A 27,086-nucleotide genomic window follows, 5' to 3' on the forward strand; every position below is an offset into this window, starting at 1 on the left:
TGCTGATACTTCCATTTCTAGTCCAATACCGTAAGTTTCATTTCATTCTAGTTTCCTTCTTTTCCATGTTTGTAGCTTTGTTCACTGACTAAGAAAAATCTAACTCCTATTATCCTTAATGTATTTAGTTACTTGATTAATTCCCCTTATGTGACTGGTTTCCCATTGCTACTGCAGCTCCCTTTCTCATGTGGGTGTTCTCTTTATTCCATGTAGGCTCTGACAGTCTGTGCCACATCACCCTCCTAACACAAGAAATGGATGGTTGTTTCTGGGGAAAGAAACTGTGTAGCTGGGTGGTAGGAATGGAGAGGGATTCTTCAGTTTTGTAACTTTTTTGTACCCTGTTCATTTATTACTTTGTCAAAAACTAAAAACTAAAAATATCTTTGTTCCTATTTATAAATATTTGCCTTTTTTCTTTGACTAATTATTGTGGTGATGGTAATTTTCATCAAAATCAGCTGTGTTTTTCTCATTCATAGTAGTCCTGAGTTTCGCTATATGGAGGTACCATCAAATAATGAGAGGAAAATAAGTTTTGAGCCTCAAAAGATGTTGCTAGGTTGTGTGGCTTCCAGATAGTACCATTTAAGGCACCATATCTTTGTATTTGTCTCTTAAAAATAACGAACCATCCCACTTTTCTAGTCTAACTTCAGAGGAGACACCTGCATCTCTGACTTTTAAAAAGTTTATATTTTTTGTTTTTATGGATATTTCTTGTTATTATGGATAGCCAGAGAGAAGAGCAGGAAGCAGTTAGTGAGAAGAATGATATATGTAGGTATACTAAATACGTTGTATTCCAAATTGACGTAAAAATTGAGCTAAAGTTTCATCATACAAAAAAAGCTAGAAATTTTGCACAACTCAATTCATTGTTTATTGAACACCCACAATAAGCTAGGTACCTAGACATTTTAAGATGAAGTCCTTCAAGGAGCCTTCTACATTTTTGTAAGGATGTGTTTGCGTAGAAGGGAACAAAAGACAAAAAACATGAGAGGTTGTAACAATTATAAGGTAAACAAAGGAGAGCAAAATTCACAGGGGACCTAGACCTTGTTGGTTTGGAGGTTTGCTATGGTTTGGATGTGGTTTATACCCACCAAAACTTATGTTGCAGTTTGATCACCAATGTGGCAGTATTGGGAAGTAGGGCCTAGTAAGTGTTTGGGTCACAGGAGTGGCTCTCTCATGAATAGATTAATGCCCTCCCACCAGGGTGAGTGAATTATTGTTCTCATGGGACTGTATTAGTTCTCAAGAGAGTATATTGTTGAAAGGATTATGGCTTCATTGGTTTCTCCCCTTTGCTTCCTCTTTCACTATGTGATTTATTTATACATGTCTTCTCCTTTTCCACTTACCACCGTAAATTGAAGCAGCTTGAAACCCTCAAAAAATGTAGCTGCTCAATCTTGAACTTTCCAGTCACCAGAATCATGAGCCAAATAAACCTTTTTTCTTTGTAAATTACCCAGCCTTAAGTCTTCTGTTATAGCAACACTAAACTGACTAAAGCCCCTGCTGTGCTTCCACATAATTTAGCTGAAAATTTTGAGTAAAACAATTTAATAAAAAGCAAATTGATCCTAAGAATTTGGTGAAAATAATAATTTACTCAAAAACACAGAAGTTTTAAATAGTCAATTCATTTTCATACAACTGTTTCTGCTTTCACAAGTTTGAAGTAGAAAATATTTACAATATTCTAAATAATCAACAATGGAGGATTGAAATGTTAGAATTACTTAAGTCTTTTTGTTATATGCATTAAAAATGAAAACAGACTAACCTTAACTAGAGAGAACAGGCATACTGGCTTAAAAGGAATAGAAAAGAAATTGTAATCAGAATAAAAAGTCTAGATTCTTTTCTTGTATCCTTTAAAAAAAAACTATAGTTATTACAAATGAGATACAGTCATAGGAGTCCACCCCAAAGAAATGAAAACATTCATCGATACAAAGTCAAAAACATAAATGTTCATAGGAGCATTATCCACAGTAGCCACAAACTAGAAATAGTTTACCTGTCTGTCAGCTGATGAGTATATAAACAAAATGTGGTATATTCATACTAGGGAATGAACATCAATAAGAAGGAATGAACTACTGATGCATGCTTCATCATGGATGAATCTCAAAAACACAGAAAGGAGACCACATATTAATTCCATTTATGTTAATGGCTAGAAAGGCAAATTTATAGAGGCAGAAAACAGATAGTTATCTAGATTTAGGAGTGGCAGCAGGAATTAACTGCATATAGCTATCAAGTAACTTTTTGGGTGATGAAAACATTATAAACTCGATTGTAGCAGTGGTTGCACAACTCTATAAATGTATTAAGATCATTGAATTGTACACTTAAACGATGGGGTAGATTTCATGTAATTTAAATTATACCTTATTGCAATAAAACTGGTTAACAAAAGAAATGCATAGTCATTGCAGAAAATAGAAAATACTCAAAAGCAAAAAAAAAAAAAAAAAAAAAAAGATTTTAAATGGATCCCTCTCAGTCAGTCACCCTAATCTAGCCTCATGTCATTCCAAACATTTTCAGTGCACATATGATCTCATTTTTCTTCAAAAATGGAATCATATGACATCCACTTGAATATTCCCAAGTAAGGAAAGAGCCTCCCAGACAGAAAAAACATTGAAGAAAAACCTAAAGACCAAGGCAAATAGTTACGTATCAAGGAAATCTGAGAATTTAGTGGAATGGCAATGTAAACTGATCCTTGATTGCAAGTACAAATTGATTTCCCTGATATTTCAGTAGCAAAATTCCAATTAAGGATTTAAAATTTGGTGTAATTTTTGACTTTATTTTTTCTTTTAAACGGTATTTTTCTTAAATTCTAATTATCCTATTTTTAAGTTCATTAATCTATAACTATAATGAGTAAGAAGTTTGTTTTTTTTTTTTAACCTTCCATAAAGGCCTACAGCTGTGAATTCTTTGATTTCAAAATATGGATTTCAGGAGCAGCTTCTTTACTGTGAGTTTGGTTTAAATTATATTTACTTAATTAGCTGCTGAATAGACTATTAATGTAAAACTTACTAACTTTAATGTTTTTTCCTCTTTTATTGTTAATGTAACTAAAATATTTCCTGGTTTAAAAAAGTTTCTTTGTATCAAGTTTTATATATGTACCTATCTGTTACACTCACCAAACGTTTAATATTGGTTAGCCCTAGAGGAGTATAATGAAAAAAAAGTAAGCATTTATAATGAAAATATATGTCTCACACACTCTATTATACATGTACATATAGAGATTTAAAATTGTAAGATTAAGAATAGTTTTTACTTTGTTTCTTATGATTTTGTTACATTATCTAATATGAAAGTAAATTGTGTTTCACTAACAATTTTTACCAAGAGCTGATAGCAATAAAAGTATATTCTTATCATTCAAACAACATATTAACTCGAAAATAATCTTTGTTCATTATGTTGTTTGTGACGCTCTTGGGAGGTTTTGAGGGTTTTTTTTAATGCTTTGCTGAAAATTTTTAAAAGCAATGATTTTGTCTTTCAACTCAGATTATCTGTGCAAATGTAAGAACTAAAATGAAAAATGGAAAAGAAATATCAAGTATTGAACCAAAAATTAATTTTCACTGTATTTTCAGAATATGAACTTTAAAATTTTTGTTTGACTGATTTAAAATTAACCTGACTTTGTTGGAATCTATATAATTAGGAGTTGGTGTAATTTCATTATAATGTAAAGTTCTTCAAATAATAATTGGTAACTTCACAACTTTGTTCAGAATTTAGAATGGATTTACATTGTACAGTCATACTAAATTGAGGATCGTGTGTTGTAGTCTGTTGAGAAATCCGGACTTTTTTTATGTATTCTAATTTACTCAGCATTGCAATTTTAAAATTCATGCACAAACTAATTTTTATTTCCATTACAGACTAATTTTCATTAGCCTTTCTTTTTGCCAATCATCTTTTGAATGTGCTTGCTGATTCACTTAGAAATAGCTCCCTTCCATCTGCTTTTTCCTTTTTAGAGGATTTTAATTTCTAAAACAAAATGTTTAGTTAAATGTTATGGTTTAAATAAAAATATAAATTTGCTATTAATGGCAGCACCTTCCGCTTCGTGGTGGTGGTGATGGTAGTGATATTTAGTTAGTATTTATTATTGAGTCTTTATTATATGCCAGCTACTGTTGCAAGCAATTTACTTGAATACAACAATTCTATGAGATGATATTGTTATTATCCCCATTTCACAGATACGGAAATGGAGAAATAAGGAAAATGACTTGTCTAGTGTTTCATAGCTAGTAGGTGGCAGAGTTGAGGTTTAGACTTAGTCTGACTCCAACATTGATCCTCTTAACCAAGGCATTACACTTCTCTTATAGGTAGAGCTGAAATGTCTTACTTCAACGTAAACAGCGGAAATGGAATAACTCTTTAAACTGCTTATAGTTGTATTTCACACTACTGATTCTATTATAGTCTAGGTGTCTTGATTTTTTTAAATATTAAAAAACGGAACTTGTTAACACTAATAATTGCATATTACCTGTTCTTGAAGTGTTTTATCATCTGTTTTTAGTAAATTACGAGATAAATAATGGCATGCTGTGTTTTCACCAAAATTACTCAAACTAAAAATTTCAGTGTTAACATTAACTAGCTTGAGTTACAAGTTCAACACCTTTAGCTAGTTGCCAAAATGCAAAATTTCCCTGAATTTATGTTTTGAATATTCTCATAAATGGCAGGAAAATTTTGTCTAAAATATACTACCTTTATTTATGCTATTTCAACTTCAGATTGGTTTTTTAAAGGTTAAGAATAAGTAAATTATGAAATAATAAAGTATTTTACTTTTTAAGATTTATACCTGCTCTGATTTATTTGTATTCATGTGGGTTTGTTTTAAGCTGTGCTTGAGGAACTTGTTAATAGCGGACGCTTACGAGGCACTGTGGTTGGTGGGAGACAGGATAAAGCTGTGTTTGTCCCTGACATCTACTCCAGGACACAGAGTACTTGGGTGGATTCCTTTTTCAGGCAGAATGGCTATCTAGGTAACTTTCTTATTTCTTTAAAACTAAAATTTATTTTTAACACTAAACTCATTCTTTAAAAGTATTATACTAACCCTAGAGTCCTCCTTTGATCTGTGGGTTATATTAAAAATAATAATAAATAAAAATTTAAAAATGGGAACCCTAGAGTTTGCATATACTGTCCTCTCTGATCAGAAGATTATAATGGTTCCCTTTGAGTATAAAAGTAATCACACTGCGAGTTTCTGTGGGTCTTGGAACTGAGTTTAGTTCTGTAGTTACTGAACAATTATAATGTAAAAAGGCTAAAAGCTGGTAGTAATCGCTGCCAGTCTTTCAGTTACATTTATTAAGATGGCACTATAAACTTAAAAGTATTTTTTAATTATAAAAGTAATTATTATATCTTACATTTTGCTAAGTTGCCCAGTTTTTCAGATATATCATCTTAGAAATATTTTGTTGACTATCAGATTTACAATGTGTGTTTTTATTAGTTAACTAATACTTTGGAAACATTGAAGTTATTCTAAATTCTGTGTCTGAAATTCTACTGTCATTTGGATAAATTGGACTGAATTTAGTTATTAAAACAATTAGCATATATATATAAGATATATATACACACATATATATAGCTTACTTAGTTTGATCAGTTTTATAATCCAAGTCAAACTGCATAACAGATTACTTCCTCAGTAATAAACCTGTAAGTCCTTAGTATATAAATAATTTAAACGTATGGTAGAATACTGGGTTTTTTCCTTACATTTTCTTGACTTCCTGAGATGTACTTTTCAGTTTCTTCAATTATAATCATGGATTAGAACTTTGTTAAAACTAGTTTTCTTAAGCATGATTATTTGGGGTGGAGTTAGAGGAGTTAAGAAGGTAGACATCTCTAATAACTTTATTGGCTATAACTTTTAAGTCTTTATTTTTCACTTTTGTCTTACATGTAATTGACAATTCTAATCCAACTTTGTGATATATTTGTAGAATTTGATGCTTTGTCCAGACTTGGAATCCCAGATGCTGTAAGCTACATAAAGAAAAGATATAAGACTACACAACTCTTGTTTTTGAAAGCAGCTTGTGTTGGTCAAGGACTTGTGGATCAAGTGGAAGCATCAGTAGAAGAAGCCATCAGCTCTGGAACATGGGTTGATATTGCAGTATGTTTTATCTTTTCCTCACTTTTCTTTAAACAGTGACAACTGATATTTTACTAATATTTGACCATTTAGAAATTAGGATACATAAAGGTGGTCTTGGCTTTGGAGGCAAATTCTAATCATTGTTATAACAAAAATAATCTTTATGCTTAAAGTCTTTTGGGTGACCTTCTACATGTGGACAGTCAACATCCAGAATTCTATAAATCTCAAAACAAACAAGCAAACAATATAACACTCCTGTTAATCCTGATAAAGAATTGATGAGACTTCTCACATCTTTTCCACGCATTCACAGCTGTACTGGCATCAGGCATTGTGTAGCATTTGTTTATTCCTTATCCATTAATCTCTGCTAATGTATTAACACAAGCTGCCTTGGCACGGATAGTGTTTACTTCAGTGTTCAATGTTGACCTGCCCTTCAGTATGCCAAAAAGATAAGTGTAGATAAAGATAAATAAACGAGGCCAATCCATTATTTTCTAGTCGGGCCCAGACCCTCTTTATAAAGCAGAAATTCTCTGTTTTGGATATGAAAGTCCCAAAGATTCCAGATTTAACTGTTTTTTTATTCATCTAACAAAACTACCTTCTGTGTGCCAGGCACCGTTCTATTAATACTTGTTGGGGATATGGTAGCCAGACAAGCTTGCTGTCTTTAGGAGGGACACTTTCATTAGGGAAAGATAGTTAAGGAAAACAGTAAGATAATTTCAGATAGGAGAAAGAGTTATGACAAAATACATTTTGAAGGTTGTCAGGACATCCTGGTGGACTGTTTGTGACTTTGTGAGAAAAACGAACTATGTGTGCCTTGTAGGTTTCAGTGTTGTTTTAAACAATTGGAGATGTCTGTTAGGCATGCAAGTGGGGAAGGTAGGCAATAGAATATATGATTTCAGAGCTCAGAGTGGTGATGAAACCAGAAATATAATTTGGAGGTTATCGGCATAAATATGGTTCCAAAAGCCACTGGACTTAATGAGATCATCTAGAGAGAGCATATATGTATATAGCAAATGGTTTCACTGTATTATATTGCATTTATACTTTATTTTTATTTTGTTTGTAATTCTAGCCTCTGCTACCCACTTCTTTATCAGTTGAAGATGCTGCCATATTGCTTCAGCAGGTGATGAGGGCATTCAGCAAACAGGCCTCAACTGTAGTCTTTAGCGACACTGTTGTAGTCAGTGAAAAATTTATAAATGACTGTACAGAACTGTTCCGTGAGCTGATGCACCAGAAAGCTGAAAAGGTATTCCAGATTTCCTTTTATCTGCTAATCTTAATAATATTTTCAATTTAGAATCATCTGATGTCTTTTGAAAAATGGGATAGGTGAAAGTGAACACTTGGTATCATTTATTATTTTCCTTTAATATATCATTCATTTTTATTTTGTCTCCCAGATTTATTTTTTCTCTTATTCCCATCAAAACATCTGACTTAAAAGTTGGGGAACTGACTTTATAAATTAAAATAACATAAAGGAAATTACACTTTTCAGTTAAGTTTCCTGAGGTTGGTCCAACTTTAAAACCTCAAAATGCACAAAAAACAGTATCTGTAGATATGTACAAATATACAGTGTATTTGTCAACCAATACATAATATATTTACTCAATCTAGCAGAGCCTCAATAATTTTTCCTATTTGGCATACACAGACAGGGTAAATTACTGAAGAAAGAAATTTTGTTACTATTTATTAGTTCCTCAGAGCAACTGCTATGAAAGTATTTTGAAATAGAGGTCCTGCCAGGTCTGTGTTAATGACTCTTTAGTTCATGTTTCTAGTTGGCAGCATCATCTCCTTATAAAGCCTACTCTCAAATAGGTAAAATAGGCCCATTTATTTTAAACTGTTAATAAATTCATGAGGGCTTATTAAATATGTAAATAGTTTATATTTAGCTGTTCTCCTTCTAAGCTCTTTAATAGTCTAAAAATGAGATAAACTTCTGTATTTAGCCTGATAAGCAGCAGAGAAGATTACAAAGTATCCATGTTTGATGTCAGCAACCCTGAATTTAAAACATGTATTATCTGTATGACTTTGGACAAATAGACCTCTAGTTTCCTCATCTTTAAAGAAAGGATCATGATACCTACTATGGAAAGAATAAATATAAATAAGGGATATATGTAAAATGTTTGTTCCATGTTAACTAGCAGTTAGTAAATGACTCTTATTTGGGATTTTTTACTCAAGTAAAAATTTAACATGGTTATCACTTTTCTTCTTTCCTTGGGCTTCTCCCTCTAACCACAAAAATAAATTTGGAAAAAGGTGATTCTGTCATGTGAACTGTCAACATTTTAAGCATTTTTCTTTAGAAAAACAAAAAGGAAATAATATTACTTTTATCATAAATATATACTTTTGTCACTAGAGATTATAGGACCTTATGCCATCAGAAAGAACCAGTATCCGAACTTGGAAATACTTCATCGTTGTTATCATAAACTTTTTCAAAGCAGAAATTATCAAGAATGAATCCAGAGGGGGAAAAAAAAAGATTATATGACTTAGTATGCAACTCACATATGGTAATTTGTGTGGGGTAGGGGATGGAGGGTTCATTATCTTTAATAATCTCAAGTATCCAGGTGGCATTGGAATTGGGAGTCTCAAAAAGCGAAGGAGCATGGGGCACAATTAAGCTGTGGTAAAACCAGCCAGTAACAGCTGGAGAGGATTGCATCTGATTGCAGCTGTGTAATCAGTTGTGAAGTGACAAGATAGGATTTCTCATTAGTTAATAATGGGTACAAAAAAAGTCAAGAGCAGCAAGGGAAGAGACCTATTTTGGGCAAGGAGAAACATTTGCCTTAGAGTGACAGCTCTGAAACAAAGCTCTATAGTTCTTCTAAGCAACAAAACCAAACAAGAATAATTAGTGAGTATATAAACAACTTTTATGCTTTTGGAAATGCTATGTGTTTTTCCTACCAAAAAAAGCATGTTTTATTTTAGGAAATGAAAAATAATCCTGTGCATTTAATCACTGAAGAAGATCTGAAACAAATCTCTACTTTAGAAAGCGTTAGTACAAGTAAAAAGGATAAAAAAGATGAGCGAAGAAGGAAAGCAACAGGTAATAAATTGTTAACAAGGAATATTCAAAGTTTTGTATTTGTTGCAGTGAACTTTGCATTTATCACATTTATTATGCCCTTTGAAAGGCCCTTTGTTTTATTGATTTACCTTTAAACAGCTAATATCAACCAAATATTTTGCTAATGTGTTAAATTTTATATATTAAAATGGAAATATTGGTGATTATGTTTTCTGTTTTCTTTTGTGAAAACTTTATTTTATCATCATGCTCATCTCTTGTTTTTCCCCATCCTCTGTCTATGTTCCAGCCCAGTAGCCCTTTTTTGTTTTGTTTTGTTTTGTTTTGATTCCTAAACTTGCCAGGGTCATATTCACCTCAAAGCTTTTACACCAACTGTTCCTTTTACCTGGAATGCCCTCTCCCAGACTGTGAGTAACTGGTGTATTCTTTTCATTCAGAGCTCGACTTTAAATGCCACTTCCTTAGAGAGGCCTCCTAACCCTTCGGAATAGTAGCCACAGTCACTCTCTGCCACCTCATTTTGTCAGTTTATTTGCATCACTTTATCACCATGATGTGTTTTATTGTTTGGGAACTGTGTTGATCTCATTTATTGTTGTACTCTTGCTACATACCCAAAGCACCACTTGATATATTTTAGGTGTCCTATAAACATACTAATTAAATGAAAAAATTTCTGAAGGACATATTTTTACATTTCTTTTTCTAATCTAAAGTCACTAGAAATTATTCTAGGTATCACTGATATGCTTGTAATTTGCAATGGAAAAGTAACATGTATTTCCATAGTTTTTATAGTAGGAACAGTGCTGTTAGTGCTTTATCGGAACTGAAGAAATTCAATATTCAACATTTTTCATTAATAAATACACTTCTAATTCTTTGAGATAGTTTATTTCCTCTTCCAGAATCTTTTTCTGTAAAACTTTTCAATGGCATTATGAAATTTCTCTATTCTTCCAGGAAAATTAATAAATTACTTAAATAAATCACAGTAATATTCATAGCTATGGATATTTTATCATATATTTGAAGATATAGTTATAAATTTGCCTTAATTGATGACTTATGTCAGTATAACTAGTCTATTTAATATTTTATTTCTTATTAAAAGTTAAGGGTCATTTGGTGTTTTATTTTCAGTGATAATGCTATTGTATTATAATTGTTTAATTACAGTGTGTGGAATCATGTCAATCATGAATGTTCCCCCCCCATAGGAAACTTATTGTCAAATATAAAAAGCATGTTCACTTTAGACTTATATTTTTGAAAATAGAATTTTTTTATTGTAAAAGAAAGGGAAAAATAATAGAAGTTTAAATCTAGTATATGATGAAATCTAAGGCAAATCTATTTAGAATTTAGAAAAAGATCTTTAGTAATCACTTTATTTTATTAAAAAGACTAATCTTTTACTTATTTTGAAGTAATATAATATAGTTGTAATATGTTCAATGGTTTAAACCCGTTATCAGTATTCCATTTTGTAGAGTAGATATTTTACATGTCAATATCAAAGAGCAGGGAAATGCTGAAGTAGTATTTTTTATTTTTATTTACAGTGTTTGCATTTGTTTCATAATTTGTTTTTTTAAGTCTATAGTCAATAGGTAATAATACTTTTATACCTAACCAATTAATATTCATAGTCAACATTTATGAAGCACGTGTTATGTTTCACGCATTTCTGTAAAGAATATATACATTAATGACACAATGATCCTTGCTCTTCAGAAGTTTATAATCTGTTTGAGTAGCAGATGAGTCAGGATATCTCCTCTAAAAACAGGTAATAATCTTTCAACAAAGAAGGCAAAATAAGAATAATTAAATTTGTGAAGTCTTATAATAGAAGGTTATTGATGAGGCTGTGGTAACAGATGAGCAAAGGAGGACACATTTCTTTTGGGGAAGGTAGAAGAGGAGGTGAAGGAATGGATTTTTGTTAAGAAAATATTGAGAGTTACAGAAAAGAGGTGACGTTAGAGAAAGAGAAAGAGAATGCATTTAGAGCAGTCAGGCTATCTAAGGTAGATTGCTCAAAAGATTTCATATTTTATTATTAATTTTTTATATATTGGATTTACTAAACTTTTAATAGGGAACTCCAAATTTAAAAAGAGTCTAAAAGTTTCTTTATTTTGCCTTTATTTTTTCTGCTGTAAAGTTAAATACAACAATATAGTGTCATTATTTTATAAAAATGATGATTTAGTTAGGTAATGCTAACTAATGTCATTTTCCCACCAGAGGGCAGTGGAAGCATGAGAGGAGGAGGTGGGGGCAATGCCAGAGAGTACAAAATTAAAAAAATCAAGAAGAAAGGAAGAAAAGATGATGATAGTGATGATGAATCTCAATCATCCCACACTGGTAGGTAGCTTTTCTTTACTTTTCCTTGTTGTATGTGTGATATTTGTCACATATTTTCTTAAGATGTATATAATTAGGTATATATGCTAATACAGGAAGTCCTTATTTTGCAGTGTTTCAGTGACACAAATTTCAGTTACACACTTTAGTTAAATGTTATCAGTCCAGTAACAACACTGTTTATCTTAAATATTAGATACAAAGATACTTTGGTATATTAACTGAGTATTGTATAAAGTAGCTCTTCAGTCCACAAATCAGTACATAAATAACAGATGCATATCATGATCTGTGACAATCACACCACTTATTGTATAGTTTGTCAATGATTGGTCACTGCACATTGGTTATTCCTTATGCACAAACAACAAAGCATGTAGCTGTATTGCCTAATTGTCTCCCAGTGATAAACGCTATGATATTTTACAGAAATGGATAATCAAAAAGAGAATTGGCCAACAAAGATAAAAGTGTAGCAAAGAAATGAAAAGTGATAACACTGAAAATAAAATTGGAATCAAGCATAAATGGAGTTATAGAGGGAATGGCTGACTGTGGGAATGTTGACACTGCCATTGCTCAAGAAAATGAGGAAAGTGGTTATGACAAAAAGGATGAAAACATCTTAGAGGATGTAAAGTGGGGAAAAACTTCACAATTCTTGGAGATATTCCAAGACATTGAAAAGGCAAGGGATAAAACATTGGAAGCTGATTCAGAGTTAGAAAGTGGTATGACAATTTATAAGGCATAGGAAAGGTACTTGCTCCATACTGCAAGTTAATTGATAATAAGAAGAAAGCAAGCACTGTTCAGACTATTCCTGATAAGTATTTTACACAGAAATAAAACACTTTCATTCTCCATGTTCTAATGTGTTAAAAATACAGCATATTAAATTATAAACATTAGTTTTATTTTTCATTTTCCTATACATTTATAACCAACAGTAAAAGCTTTTAATGTTTACCAAAAATTTTTAAAGGCCACAGAACAATTGTAATTTTTCCTATTGATTATTAAGAAAGCTTTGCATGGTTTCACCTTACCATGATCATTTTTATGGTCTTCCACTGCCATGCAAAACAAGTATTAGGATATTTTTGAAAAGTAGACTTGCAAATTTAAATAGGAAACATTAATTTTATGTACATTTTACTTTCATAGTAACACCTAACTGGTTGGTTGCTTATATCTAAGAGAGAGCATTAATTATATGCATCTTTCTTTTCCTAGACTTGTTAGTGCTTGGCCAAGAAAGTCTACAAGAGACATCTTTTGTTTTTCTAATTAAAATTATGATATTTTTAATTTTTCTGTTTAAAAAAGGTAAACTTAATGAAACCATGATACTGCCCTCTTCCTTATCCCCAGCAAAATGAAAATTAAAAAAAAAACTTTAAATGATAATAGATTGAGATTTATATTTTTCCTCTTTCACAGAATTCATTACATACGGGCTATAGCTGGAAGATGTAGATATCAAGTGATGTGCCTGCAGCTATTAATGTTCTACTTGCTATTTGTAATAGCACAGTTGTTTAAGATTTGTCTTTAAAGTATTCTGAGATAGGTAGAAATAACTACTGTTCTTCATGTATGTAAAACAACGTTAATTAAAGGAAAAGTATCTTTATAGGAACTACTAGCTTTATCCTTATTTCAAATAGGATTAAGACTATCCATTGTGAATTTTAATTTTTCACTGGTAAATGAATTTTCCTGTTGCCCAGGTGTACTAGGCATGTGGGTGAAGAGGCATTACAAGAAAACACTTCTCTAATATCTGTAATCTTAAATAATGGTTAAATGAGGCATGTGATATTCCTTTTGTGAATAGATTATTATTGAAAGGAGCTATAAAAGTAGTAAAACCATTCTACCTTTAAAAATATAATTTCAATGCTTTTGAAAAAAAATTTATGTTGTAATCTCTGAAATAGAGGATGAAATTGGGTTCTCAGCTAAAATATAGGATCAACTCAGTATGAAAGATTACTAGAAGAAAATATAATTTAATAACTTTGAAAATGCATAAAGGAAGTAAACAGGGAAATCATAGATCATTTAATGTGAACATTAGGAATGGACAGCAGATCCCAGAAGATAATAGTACTGTCTGTCTACTCTAAAGCTAGCATGTCAACTCCTTAGATTTTTATTTATAGTGAAAATTGATTTTTGAGCCATTTTATTTTTATTTGTAAAGTTTTTGCTTATAGAATCAATAACTTAATTAAGCTAGAAATAATCACTTTTATACCTTTACAATTTCTAATGGAAATATTGTTAGCTTTTTTTGTCTACAACCCATGCTTTCCTAAGTAAATGGGTAGGCATGACATTTGCACAGTTAGCTATTATTTTCATTACAGTAGCTGCATACAAACTTTCCTTACTATAGACTTATTTTTGTGAGAGCAAAAATAAATTATAGAATTCTGAGATTTTTTTTTAATCTATGCCTTTTCCAAAAGATACATTTTAGCTTAAACAATTATTTGAATTGTGATTCACATGATTATACTTTCCAAAGATCTTATTTAGATTATAAGGATTATTTAATTTCTAATAAATTTATATTTTTATAAAGGAGGAAAAACTGCCCGGTATTCCTTGTTCAACAAAGATAAATTATTCTTTCCTTAAAAATTTGTTTTGAAATACTTGTTTTGATTTCCAGCTATTTGTATCATCCAGGTTTAACAAAGGGGAAAACTCTTTATTATTTTCTGATTGACTTATAGAAAATAATCAGTTTTAAATGAAGTTAGAAAATGATCACATAAGAAATTTTACCACTTCATGATAAAAATCTTCAACAAACTAGGCATCAAAGGAACATACCTCAAAATAATAAGAGCTACTTAACGACAAACCCACAACAGCATCATACTAAATGGAGAAAAATTGATAGAGCCATTAAGAACTGGAACAAGGCAAAGGATGTCTACTCTCACCACTCCTATTCAACGTAGTACTAGAAATCCTAGCCAGAGCAGTCAGGCAAAAGAAAGAAATAAAAGCATCCATATTGGAAAAGAGGAAGTCAGATTATCTCTGTTCTCTGATGACACGATCATATACCTAGAAAGCCATAAAGACTCCTCCAAAGACTCCTGGTCTTGATAAATGACTTCAGTAAAATATCAGGATACAAAATCAGCATACAAAAATTAGTAGCATTTCTATACATCAGTGTCTTTCAAGCTGAGAACCAAATCAAGAACTCAGTCTTATTTTTAATAGCTACAAAAAAAAAAAAAAAACTAAGAATACATTTTACCAAAGAAATGGAAGATCTCTACAAAGGTAACTACAAAACACTGATGAAAGAAATCGTAGATGACACAAACAAATAGAAAGACACCCCAGGCTCATGGATTAGAAGAATCAATATTGTTAAAATGACCATACTCCCCAGAGCAGTCTACAGATTCAGTGCAATCTTTATCAAAAACAAACATCATTTTTCACAGAATTAGAAAAATACACTCCTAAAGTTGATATGGATCCAAAAGAGAGCCTGAATAGCCAAAGTATCCTAAGCAAAAAGAACAAATATGGAGGCATCATATTGTCTGACTTCAAATTACACTACAAGGCTATAGTAACCAAAACAACATGGTACTGCTAGAAAAATGGACACATAGATCATTGGAACAGAATACACAACCCAGAAATAAAGCCACATACCTACAACCAACTGATCTTGGACAGGGTCGACAAAAATAAACAATGGGGAAAGGACACCCTATTCAATAAATGGTGCTGGGAAGAACGAAACTGTATGCCATCTCGTCATACACAAAAATCAACTCTAGGTGGAGTAAATATTTAGAATGTAAGACATGAAACTGTAAAAATCCTAGAAGAAAACCTAGGAAAAAATCTTCTGGACATTGGCCTAGGCAAAGAATTTATGATAAAAATCCCAAAAGCAAATGCACCAAAACCAAAAATTGACACATAGGACTTAATTAAACTAAAAAGTTTCTGCACAGCAAAATAAATAATTACAACAGAGTAAATAGCCTTCAGAATGGGAGAAAATATTTGCAAATTATGCTTCTGACAAAGGACTAATATCTAGAGTCTACGAAGAACTCAACAAGAAGAAGCCCTATTGAAAACTGAGCAAAGGATATGAACAGATACTTCTCAAAAGAAGAAATACAAGCAGCCAATGAACACATGAATAAATGTTCAACATCACTAATCAGAGAAATGCAAACTAAAACCACAATATATCATCATACACCAGTCAGAATGGCTATTACTAAAAAGTCAAAAAACAACAGATGTTAGTGTTGATGTGGGGAAAAGGGAATGGTTATACACAGTTGGAGAGAATGTAAATTAGTTCAACCTCTATGGAAAACAGTATGGAGATTTCTCAAAGAATTAAAATTGGAACTACTATTTGACCCAGCAATCCCACTGCTGGGTTTCTACCCAAAGGAAATGAAATTATTATATTGAAAAGACACGTATACTCTTATGTTCTTTGAGGCATTATTCACGATAGCAAAGTCATAGAACCAGCCTAAGTGTCCACCAATGATTGACTGGATTAAGAAAATGTGGTGTATACCATGGAATACAATGTAGCCATTAAAAACAATAAAATGATGTCCTTTGCAGCAACGTGGTTGGAACTTGAGGCCATTACTCTAAGTGAGCTAACTCAGAAACAAAACAAAATACCACATGTTCTCACTTATAAATGGGAGCTAAACAATGGGCACACATGGAAAATAATAGAAGAACTCCAAAAGAAGGGAAGTTGGGGGGGTGGGTATGTGGGCAGGGCAAGGGTTAAAAAAATTACCTAATAGGTACAATGTTCACTGTTTGGTTAATGGGTACAGTAGTAGCCCAGTCCCTGCCAGTATGTCTTGTATTCATGTAACAAGCATGCATACGAAGCCCCTGAATATAAAATAAAATATTTTTTAAAAAGAGGTTTTATTATATATCCTAATTTCAAAATTGTTTTTACTAGTTGTTGCTATTTGACATTAACAATTGAGTAATGAATGAATTATTGTCTTACTAAATATAGTAATGGAGCCCTATTTGCCATTTGGTTGCATGTTTTTTATTTATTTATTTATTTGCCATTGCTCATGTCCGATATAGGAAAGAAGAAGCCAGAGATCAGTTTTATGTTCCAGGATGAGATTGAAGATTTTTTAAGAAAACACATACAAGATGCCCCAGAGGAGTTTATTTCGGAACTTGCTGAGTACTTAATAAAGCAAGTATAAAATGTATTTTTTCTGTTTTATGGTAGAAATTAAATGGGTTATTAAATAAGATTTTTTCCAAGATCATAGAAAGCAAATGTATTAGATATTTTCATTTCAAACTTGGAATTTAACCTAGCCACCAAATTCAAGATTTTATTTGCCTACAGTGGAAGTTTAATTCAACAAATATTTGTTAAGTGCTTTGGGTAAAGCAGTATGGGAAATAAAAGGCAGGAGCGAGAAAATGTCCTCACTCACCCATCTTACAGTCATAGGTCTTGGTTGGGGAGAAAAAGACCGGCATTAACCACTGGCTGGTCTCTTCTATAGCACGAAAAATAACATTCAAAAGGAAGAAAAGATAATTTTCTATTTTAATTTGGCAGAAAGTAAACAGTGTTTAAGGAGAATATAGAGTAACAAATTCACTTCAAAAAGAATAAATTTAGGCACTCCTACCTTATGAATGGCTAAGGGTATTTTTATATAAAAATGAAGAAAATTATGTATAACTTGACCATTAGTAACTAACTAACCTGGTCATCCCTCAAGTTAGTTTCACTGTGTACACTTTCATAAATACAATCCAGGAGAGCAGTGTATCTAACTTTGATTTTAGAAATATAACTTCTGTGGTGATAATTTTAATATAAATATTTTTTGTGCATAAATGTATTACAAAATTATAGTTTTCACATGTAAAAAAATGAAATAGTTACTACTAATCATTTTGCACTGCTTTTTAGGCATAAAAAGGTTTTTTTAAATGTATTTTAATATTTTAGAAATTGAGAATTTTAAGTTGTAATTCCTGAAGATGAAGAACAGATTTATAGTCTACTAGTCTCCAAATTAATTTTAAAAAGCAATTTTGAATTATGGGGGTTTTGTTATTCTTGGTGTCTTAATTGCAGTAACTTTGAATACTTTAAAATAGAGAAAATTAATCTATTTCTGTCTTAATTCCTAGGGTTGTAGAACAAATTGTTAGTGAACTTGTCTCCAAATTAATTTTATTTGCATAAAAAAATAGAGATTTCTATTCTTAAGCATTATTTCCATAGAAACAAAATTCCTTATCTATATAAATACTCAGTACATTTTAATAAACTAAATATATTTGTCTTATGCACAGACCTCTTAATAAAACTTATCTCGAGGTGGTACGTTCAGTATTCATGTCTTCAACAACTTCTGCTTCTGGGACGGGCAGAAAACGCACAATCAAGGACTTGCAAGAAGAAGTTTCAAACCTGTACAATAACATTAGGTTATTTGAAAAAGGGATGAAGTTTTTTGCAGGTATACTTAATCTTTGTTAATCTTGTTTTTTCATTGATTTTCATAATTTGGGGAATAAATTAGTTTTAATAAAGGTCCTTTATTTTCCAGATGACACACAGGCTGCTCTTACCAAACACTTGCTGAAGTCAGTGTGTACTGATATCACTAACCTCATTTTCAACTTCTTAGCTTCGGATTTAATGATGGCAGTAGATGATCCTGCAGCCATTACAAGTGAAGTATGTTAATGATCTCCCTACCACTATTGATGTGTTCTGTTTTGCATCTATACACATTTTATTTTATCTTATTTGGAGTAAAGAGGAAAATAAAATACAGTGAAAGAGGTTTGAGGAAAAAAATCTAAAAGTTTTTTATTCAACTTTAGTACTATATATACAGTTGCTAGCAGGATTGGTAGTATAACTAGTCTGTTAAAAGTAATGATGCTTAATTACTTTAGAATAAACAGTTTTTTCCTAATTATTATGTCACATTCCCTCTTCCTAATGACTGGCAAATCCCATAACATTCTGACCCGTTTCCATAACTTTGAAGTTATTTTCCTTTAAGGACATCTCATTTCAATATTTAGACTAATTCCAATTAATTTTTTAAAACTCTAATCTCAAACTAAATTCAAAAGCTCATCTCCTCCCTTCTTGCTATGTAATGTAGAGAATGGCTCCCAGTTGCCTAGAGGAAGAAAGGTGCGATCTATCCCAAGATGACAACCCCTCCTTCTCCTCCTCTTTCTTCTCTGTCCTCCTCCCACCTTCTCTACCTCCTCTTCCTCCTCCTCTTTCCTGTTCTTCTTCCTTCTTCCTCACCTCTCTAGGTCCACTTCGAGTTGGAGATTTAGGAAAAATGAGGCAGGAAAAAGTGTCTTGATGTGACTGACTACATGTCACTGCTTTGATCAAGGTCAAACCAAATCAGTCTGATGTTTGTGGTCTTTGGTGATGTAGTTAGTCATTGCCTCATAGGCGATATAAGTTGTTTCCCTGGAATGTTGTTTAGTTTCATGTGACTTCTCACAGTAAGGACCATCCCTCAAACAGAGGAACAGTTATTTCTTCCTCCTTCGCCAGCAAGGTGCTGGCCCCCTTCCCTTCTTCTGCTTAAGAAGCAAATCCCCAGTTGTCTAGACAGTTTCATGTCTCCTGCCCTTATACCAATCTCTGCTATGGAAAATACAGAATATCTTGTTCCATGCCCTTTAAGGGCCACAGAAGGATTGGTGTGGGATTGGGGCAGGGAGGCTAAACAGGAGCAACAAGCCCTTAATCTTCCCAGACATTATACACTTCAGGGCCTGGTGTCAAGCCATACTAGCAAGTCTGCTCCAAAATTTTATGCCAGAAGAAACTAAAAGACTCTGATCAAGAATACCATAAAACTTCAGTGGACACTTACATGTAGAGAGAGGTGCTGAAAAATTCCTCATACCATAGAGCATAACAAGCATCCAGCCATGAACAAGAGCTCAGCCTCCCATCTTATAGGCATCCTTGATCTTTATGAGTGGGGCCCTTCACAGCTGGCACTGGGTAGAGAAAAACACCCTCTTCCTACTCTAATGGAAGAATTAGCCTCTTAACCCAAATATTCTGTTTCTCACAAGGTCAACGACTCTCTCTAGTCTTTCTCTTACATTGATGGAGCAGGTGGGAGGAGCAGGGCTGTATCTATCCTGTTTGGCTGATTGGCTATTGACTCTAATAATGTTTTTGTCTCTAATTTGAGATCTAAAATTCAAGAATATGGTACATTCCACTCAGCAACTTGTTACAGTATTTTTTTCACTTTATCTTATATCCATTGCATGTCAAAAGCACAGTACTGAATGAATTTTCATTTACCCCTACAGATAAGAAAAAAAATTTTAAGTAAATTATCAGAAGAAACCAAAGTAGCTCTTACAAAACTCCATAACTCTCTGAATGAAAAGGTAAGTAAAGTTTTATTCTAGTTACATGTCAGGGCTAGCAGTTTGTTACAAAGATCTTTGAGTAGATTTTTTATCAGAGTAATTGTAAGTCCAATCTAAAACTAGTATTTTGCACTCAGCTGCCTCTTTGAAATGAGAAGAGAAGACCAAGCTGCTGGCATTTTACCATTGTTAGTTCTATATCACAATTTCTAACTTAATGAGAAAGTGACCCTTTTAAAAATTGTATTTGGGATGTAAAATTACAAAACAGTTGTTAAATGGCTATACTTCCTTATGCAGTTATATATAAAAGTAAATTATGGTATTCAATGCCTTTTCAGAGCATAGAAGACTTTATTTCTTGTCTGGATTCTGCAGCAGAAGCTTGTGATATTATGGTGAAAAGGGGAGACAAAAAAAGGGAAAGGTAACATTAAATTAATCTATATTTGGAAATATTCTTAAATGTGGAGCCTTTCATATCTGAAATTTGAATTTGACTGCCCGACTCTTACACAGAGAATATGTACCTAATGTGTCTAATATATCTAAATGGCTGTAGACCTTCAAGAATATTCAAAGTCTTAAAATAGTTAGATATTTCTCTCTGACCCTCTGGATCAAGTAGCAGAGTTTCTTTATCCTATAGTTCATCAAGCCCAGGAACTTTTTATTAGCTTGGGGACTTTCCTTACAGGAAACCTTACCTAATCAGTGCAAATTTGTTTGACCTCCAGCAACTCAAAACAAAAAACATACTTTGAGTATTCCCACTCTATAGCTTTTTCTTTAATTTTGTAGCACACTAATCTATCCATGCCATTTAGGTTTTATGTGTGTATGTCCCATATTGAAAAGTTAACTTAAATTTTTATGGAATTAGATAAACTAGAGAAGCTAAAAATTAACAGAAAGGGATGAATTGAAATTGGTGAGAACTTCTTAAATTATGATAATGAATTTGTGTGCTTTTTTTTTTTTTAGACAGATACTGTTCCAACATCGACAAGCACTGGCTGAACAGCTAAAGGTCACAGAAGACCCTGCTCTTATTCTGCACCTCACATCAGTCCTGTTGTTTCAGTTTTCAACCCACAGCATGCTCCATGCACCTGGAAGATGTGTCCCACAGATCATTGCTTTTCTTAATAGTAAAATTCCAGAGGTATTACATTTTCAATACACTTGAAACTTTCAAAGATTTACATTCTGAATATTTTGAGTGGATTGAGGTGAATTACTGTCAGCACTCAGGTATAAAATACATTAACATCAAAGCCCATTTCCAATAATGTGAACAGTGGATTAGGAGATTAATTTTTTAAAATTCCACATAGCTCAAGAATCTTTCAAGAATGTTCTGAATTTGGAAATTAAGCTTTCAGAAAAGATACAATAATGTCAAATCTCCCATTTCAGCTTCTTTAGGTTTAACTTATCCATCAAGGATCCATTCAAAAGTCTTGTCCTATCCCTTTTAGCTAAAAAACCCCTCAGCTAAAAGGAAACTTCCCTATCCCTTTGACTGTATCTTTGGTGATAGAACCAGGTGATAAGTTGATTTTACCATAAGTTGACTTATGGTAAAGTGATTTGCATTCATGTTTTATCTCTTCTAAATTGTACACTCCTTGAGAGCAGAAACTGCTAGATTAGACTTGCTACTTCCATGGCCAGTTTTTTGTAAAGATGAGGACCTTCAATGTGTATTAGTTGAAGAAATTCTACTTTATCTGTTCCACAAAAAGATAAATTATGTTGATTAACTTTTCTTTCCCTTTTCACAGGATCAGCATGCTCTTTTGGTAAAGTATCAAGGTTTGGTTGTAAAGCAGCTAGTCAGTCAAAGTAAGAAGACTGGGCAGGGAGATTATCCCTTGAATAATGAATTAGACAAAGAACAAGAAGATGTTGCCAGTACTACTCGTAAAGAGCTTCAAGAACTTTCTTCATCCATTAAAGACCTTGTTCTCAAATCTAGGAAATCATCTGTGACGGAAGAGTAATGATCTTAATTTACATTTGTCATATAGTAAGCATTTTCCCCCAAGGTTGAAGGTGAGTGGTCACAAAAAAGTAGTCACTATACAACTCCCCTCTCCCAGCAAAAACCACCTCATACACACACAATTCAGTTAAAACAGTAGTATTGTATTAAATGTAAATCTTAAAAAGATGTGAATTTTTGTAAATTGGGTTCTTCATAGAAGTTTTTTTCCACCTGATTTTCACACAAATACTATATGAAATTTTTCATATTATTTTCACATAATTTTAAAAATTACATATTTCAGGTTTGTTCTCTTTCCAAATGTTGAATGAAAAACAAATTTTCCGATCCATTTATCCCTGGGGAAGGATTCATTTGTTGCGAGTGCCAGTATACTTAAATGTATACTTTATATACATTTAAGCAGAAATTTAAAATGTGGTCTTTTTTTTTTAAAAGAAACACTTCTGTGTCAGAAATGAAAATAAATCATGTTTTTTATTTTTAAATAGAAAGCACTTCAAAACTAAAATACAGAAATTTACAAAAAAGAAAAATTATTACTAAGCCCTTGCTCTTATTTTTGGCAGAATAAACATTGATTTTGGTTGGGGCTGCAAGGATGCCTTTACAGGTGCACAAGAACGCTAGAGTGGCCCATGCATTGCTGTGTTCTCTTCTAAAACAAGCTACTAACAAGAGAGAGAACACATGCAATTTATTACCAGTAAGCATAAGTCATATTTAACATTGGAATAACTAAGCATTTTATACAAAGATTTTTCTTTGACCCAGTTTGCATTTGTACATTTTATTTTTTTAGTTCAATAGCTGCTCTGTCACATAATACTTTGTAAATACTAGTGTGAAAAACAGATAGGATGCCTTTTCCAGTGGTAGGAGCATCTGTAAGTGCATTTAAATCATTAGAAGCTTTTTTCCAAAACTAGAAACCCTTATTAAAAAATAGATATTTTTTCCTAAAGATTATTAGTTAAAAATAACTAAAAGAGTTCCTTAGAGTAATCATTTCAACCAAATGAATTTCAAGCAACAACTTACTATTTATCAAAAAGGGATTTAATTATTTTGAATATAATTATAAATTAAATTTCAAATATTTAAAAATACTATTTTGTATAATTCCTTATGACATTTTAAACTTTGTATTTTAAAATATTTGAATACGAAAAGATCAGTCTACCTCTACTCCATTCTAGACAAAGTATTAATCCTTAGTGAAAGTAATTAATTAAATTGCCGACTTGGCATTATTATTAAACTTGATAGGAACGCAACATTAAATTTAAAAATGTTTTCCCATGGGTAATTTTCTATTATATATTTTCATATGGGCAAAGGGAAAAAATGATAAATCCTCTGTAATCACAAACCCCAATTTCGTTTTGTTTATTCAGCTTCTAAAATATTGAACACCCAGACTTTTAATTCAACCTTTAAGAACCTTATCATTTATATTTCAGTAGATATCAAAGTAATCCATGTTTGTGTCAAATGATCATAGAAAATAAATAGAAGAGACAGTGAAGCAAGTAAAAAGAAAAGCATTGTTTTAATTTGTTTGCATTAATTTTTTTCATTTGTCAAAATGCTTCTTTTGTTGCCACAGTAAAGAACAGTTTTTATTGTTTTGTAAGTAAAATTACATAGCTGATTTTGTATGTAAAGATTAATTTCCATAATAAAAATTATTGTATGTTTACTGTGATCTTAATGGGCAGGGTTAAGAAAGTTATTTAAAATAAAGTTACCTATTCTACTAAATTTTATAGTACTTTGAAGCTTCTATTAATTAACACAAAGATTAATTGGTGCATATATTTTATATATATACATTTTGAATTCTCATTTTGAACATTATTAAAGGATTTTATTTTTCTTACACAAAAATAGTTCCAGAGCTCTCAGTGTCTTTCATTCCTTGAGAGTTTGCCATTCTCGAACCATTTTATCTTAGTAAATTATTTCTCAATTAACTAGATTTCCGCAAATGTGTAGCTGTATTCTTGCATATGCTAATTCCTGCTATTGCAGTCGGGGTAGAAGTATTGGAAAATGTGCTCAGGTATTCATGTTCATGTGTTCCAGCTCTAGACTTACTTATATGCTTTTCAAGAGTTAAGGAGACTCTTGGCCATCAGAAAGATCCGATGAAGAGTGGCATATAGTATCAAAATCACAGTGTATTTTGTGAAAAGACCTTAATGCTAAATTAGGACAATAAATGTAATAGTTGCCTAACCTGAATGTATTATTAGAGAAATGCTTTACTTAGACCAAAAAGCACCATGGATAAGGTCAGGGTGCAATGGTGATCTGAAGCTGGAATCAGACTGAAAAGGAACAGTTCATTCCTTCCTCAGAAATGTCACTAGAACCAGAGTGTATTAGTCCGTTTTCACGCTGCTAATAAAGACTACCCGAGACTGGGCAATTTACAAAAGAAAGAGGTTTATTGGACTTACTTAAATTTCCATGTGGCTGGAGAGGCCTCACAATCATGGCAGAAGGTAAAAGGCAATGTCTCACATGATGCCAGACAAGGGAAGAGGAGCTTGTGCAGGGAAACTCCCCCTTTTAAATTCATCAGATCTCATGAGACTCATTCACTATCAAGAGAACAGAGCAGGAAAGACCTGCCCCCATAATTCAATCACCTCCCACCCTGTTCTTCCCATGACATGTAGGAATTGTGGGAGTCAGAATTCAAGATGAGATTTGAATGGGGACACAGCCAAAACATATCGTTCCATCCCTGGCCCCTCCCAAATCTCATGTCCTCACATTTCAAAACCAATCAATCATGCCTTCCCGACAGTCCCCAAAATCTTAATTCATTTTAGCATTAACTCAAAAGTCCACAGTCCAATGTCTCATCTGAGACAAGGTAAGTAAGTCCCTTCCTCCCATGAAGCTATAAAATCAAAAGCAAGTTAGTTACTTCCTAAATACAATGGGGATACAGGCATTGGGTAAATACAGCCATTCCAAATGGGAGAAATTGGCCAAAACAAAGGGGCTACAATCCCTATGTCAAAGTCCAGCAGGCAGTCAAATCTTAATGCTCCCTTTGACTCCATGTTTTGCATCTGAGTCACACTGATGCTAGAAGGGAGTTCCCATGGTCTTGGGCAGCTCCCCCTCTGTGGCGTTGCCGGGTACAGTCTCCTCCTGGCTGCCTTCATGGGCTGGCATTGAGTGTGGCATTTCCAGGCACATGGTGCAAGCTGTCAGTGGATCTACCATTCTGGGGTCTGGAGGACAGAGGCCCTCTTCTCAGAGCTCCACTAGGCGGTGCCCTAGTAGGGACTCTGTGTGGGGGCTCCCACCCCACATTTCCCTTCTGCACTGCTCTAGCAGAGGTTCTCCATGAGGACCCCGCCCCTGCAGCAAACGTCTGCAGGGGCATCCAGACGTTTCCATACATCTTCTGAAATATAGGCGGAGGTTTCCAAACCTCAATTCTTGACTTCCGTGCACTCGCAGACTCAACACCACGTGGAAGCTGCCAAGGCTTGGGCTTGCACCCTCTGAAGCCATGATTAGAGTGGTTGGGATGCAGGGCACCAAGTCCCTAGGCTGCACACAGCACGTGGACCTGGCCCACGAAACCAATTTCTCCTAGGCCTCTGGGCCTGTGATGGGAGAGGCTGCCGTGAAGATCTCTGATACGCCATGGAGACATTTTCCCCCATTGTCTTGGTGATTTAACATTTGGTTCCCTGTTACTTATGCAAATTTCTGCAGCTGGCTTGAATCTCCTCAGAAAATGGGTTTTTCTTTTCTATCACATTGTCAGCCTGCAAATTTTCCAAACCTTTATGCTCTGCTTCCCTTATAAAACTGAATGTCTTTAATAGCACCCAAGTCACCTTGAATGCTTTGCTGTTTAGAAATTTCTTCCACCAGATACCCTAAATCATCTCTCTCAAGTTCAAAGTTCCACAGATCTCTAGGGCAGGGGAGAAATGCCTCCAGTTTCTTTGCTAAAACATAACGAGAGTCACCTTTGCTCCAGTTCCCAACAAGTTCCTCATCTCCATCTGAGATCACCTCAACCTGGACTTTATTGTCCATATTGCTCTCAGCATTTTGGGCAAAGCTATTCAAGTCTCTAGGAAGTTTCAAACTTGTCCACATTTTCCTGTCTTCTTCTGAGCCCTCCAAACTGTTCCAACCTCTGCCTGCTACCCAGTTCCAAAGTCACTTCCACATTTTCAGGTATCTTTTCAGCTGCACCCAACTCTACTGGTACTAATTTACCATTTTCATGCTGCTGATAAAGACATACCCAAGACTGGGCAATTTACAAAAGAAAGAGGTTTATTGGACTTACAGTTCCACATGGCTCGGGAGGCCTCACAATCATGGCAGAAGGTGAAAAGTGCATCTCACATGGTGGCGGACAAGAGAATTTGTGCAGGGAAATGCCCCTTTTTAAAACCATCAGATCTCGTGAGACTCATTCACTATCATAGGAACAGCACGGAAAAGACCTGCCCCCACATTTCAATCACCTCCCACCAGGTTCCTCCCATGACACATGGGAAATATGGGAGTTACAATTCAAGATGAGATTTGGGTGGAGGCACAGCCAAACCATTTCACAGAAACAAATGGGATTTTTTCTATCAAGAACTAACTGATGTGAGTTGGGAGGGAATAAGAGGATGGAAGATTTACTTTCTTTCACTAAGACCAATGAAGAATTTCCCCCAATACATGGGAGATGTAATAAAAGCACACAAAAAACTCCCCTGGGATGTACATTTTCCACACAAATCTGGGAGCACTGTTAAAGTGGCTATTTAAATGACCTGCAAATTCACACAAGTTGCTCTATCTTGAGGACCCTACTAAGCGTACAACAGAATAAACAGATCCAGGAGAGACTTCTTTCA

General features: G+C 33.3%; 1 protein-coding gene across 1 annotated transcript in view; it reads left to right on the forward strand.

Annotated features, from left to right (window-relative positions):
- The window catches only part of UFL1 (UFM1 specific ligase 1), a 33,517-nt gene extending 9,568 nt beyond the window's left edge, over window positions 1-23,949 (forward strand). The window contains exons 7-19 of the mRNA XM_034962543.3: window positions 2,958-3,016; window positions 4,938-5,084; window positions 6,066-6,241; window positions 7,323-7,502; window positions 9,224-9,344; window positions 11,583-11,705; window positions 16,848-16,965; window positions 18,093-18,259; window positions 18,350-18,480; window positions 20,112-20,192; window positions 20,516-20,601; window positions 21,159-21,339; window positions 21,962-23,949. Coding sequence (XP_034818434.1) covers window positions 2,958-3,016; window positions 4,938-5,084; window positions 6,066-6,241; window positions 7,323-7,502; window positions 9,224-9,344; window positions 11,583-11,705; window positions 16,848-16,965; window positions 18,093-18,259; window positions 18,350-18,480; window positions 20,112-20,192; window positions 20,516-20,601; window positions 21,159-21,339; window positions 21,962-22,180 — 1,789 coding nt within the window. The 3' untranslated portion in view covers window positions 22,181-23,949. The remainder of the gene's footprint in view (window positions 1-2,957; window positions 3,017-4,937; window positions 5,085-6,065; window positions 6,242-7,322; window positions 7,503-9,223; window positions 9,345-11,582; window positions 11,706-16,847; window positions 16,966-18,092; window positions 18,260-18,349; window positions 18,481-20,111; window positions 20,193-20,515; window positions 20,602-21,158; window positions 21,340-21,961) is intronic.
- The last annotated feature ends 3,137 nt before the right edge of the window (window positions 23,950-27,086 follow it).

Source organism: Pan paniscus, chromosome 5 (assembly GCF_029289425.2).
Source record: "Pan paniscus chromosome 5, NHGRI_mPanPan1-v2.0_pri, whole genome shotgun sequence".
NCBI lineage: Eukaryota > Metazoa > Chordata > Mammalia > Primates > Hominidae > Pan > Pan paniscus.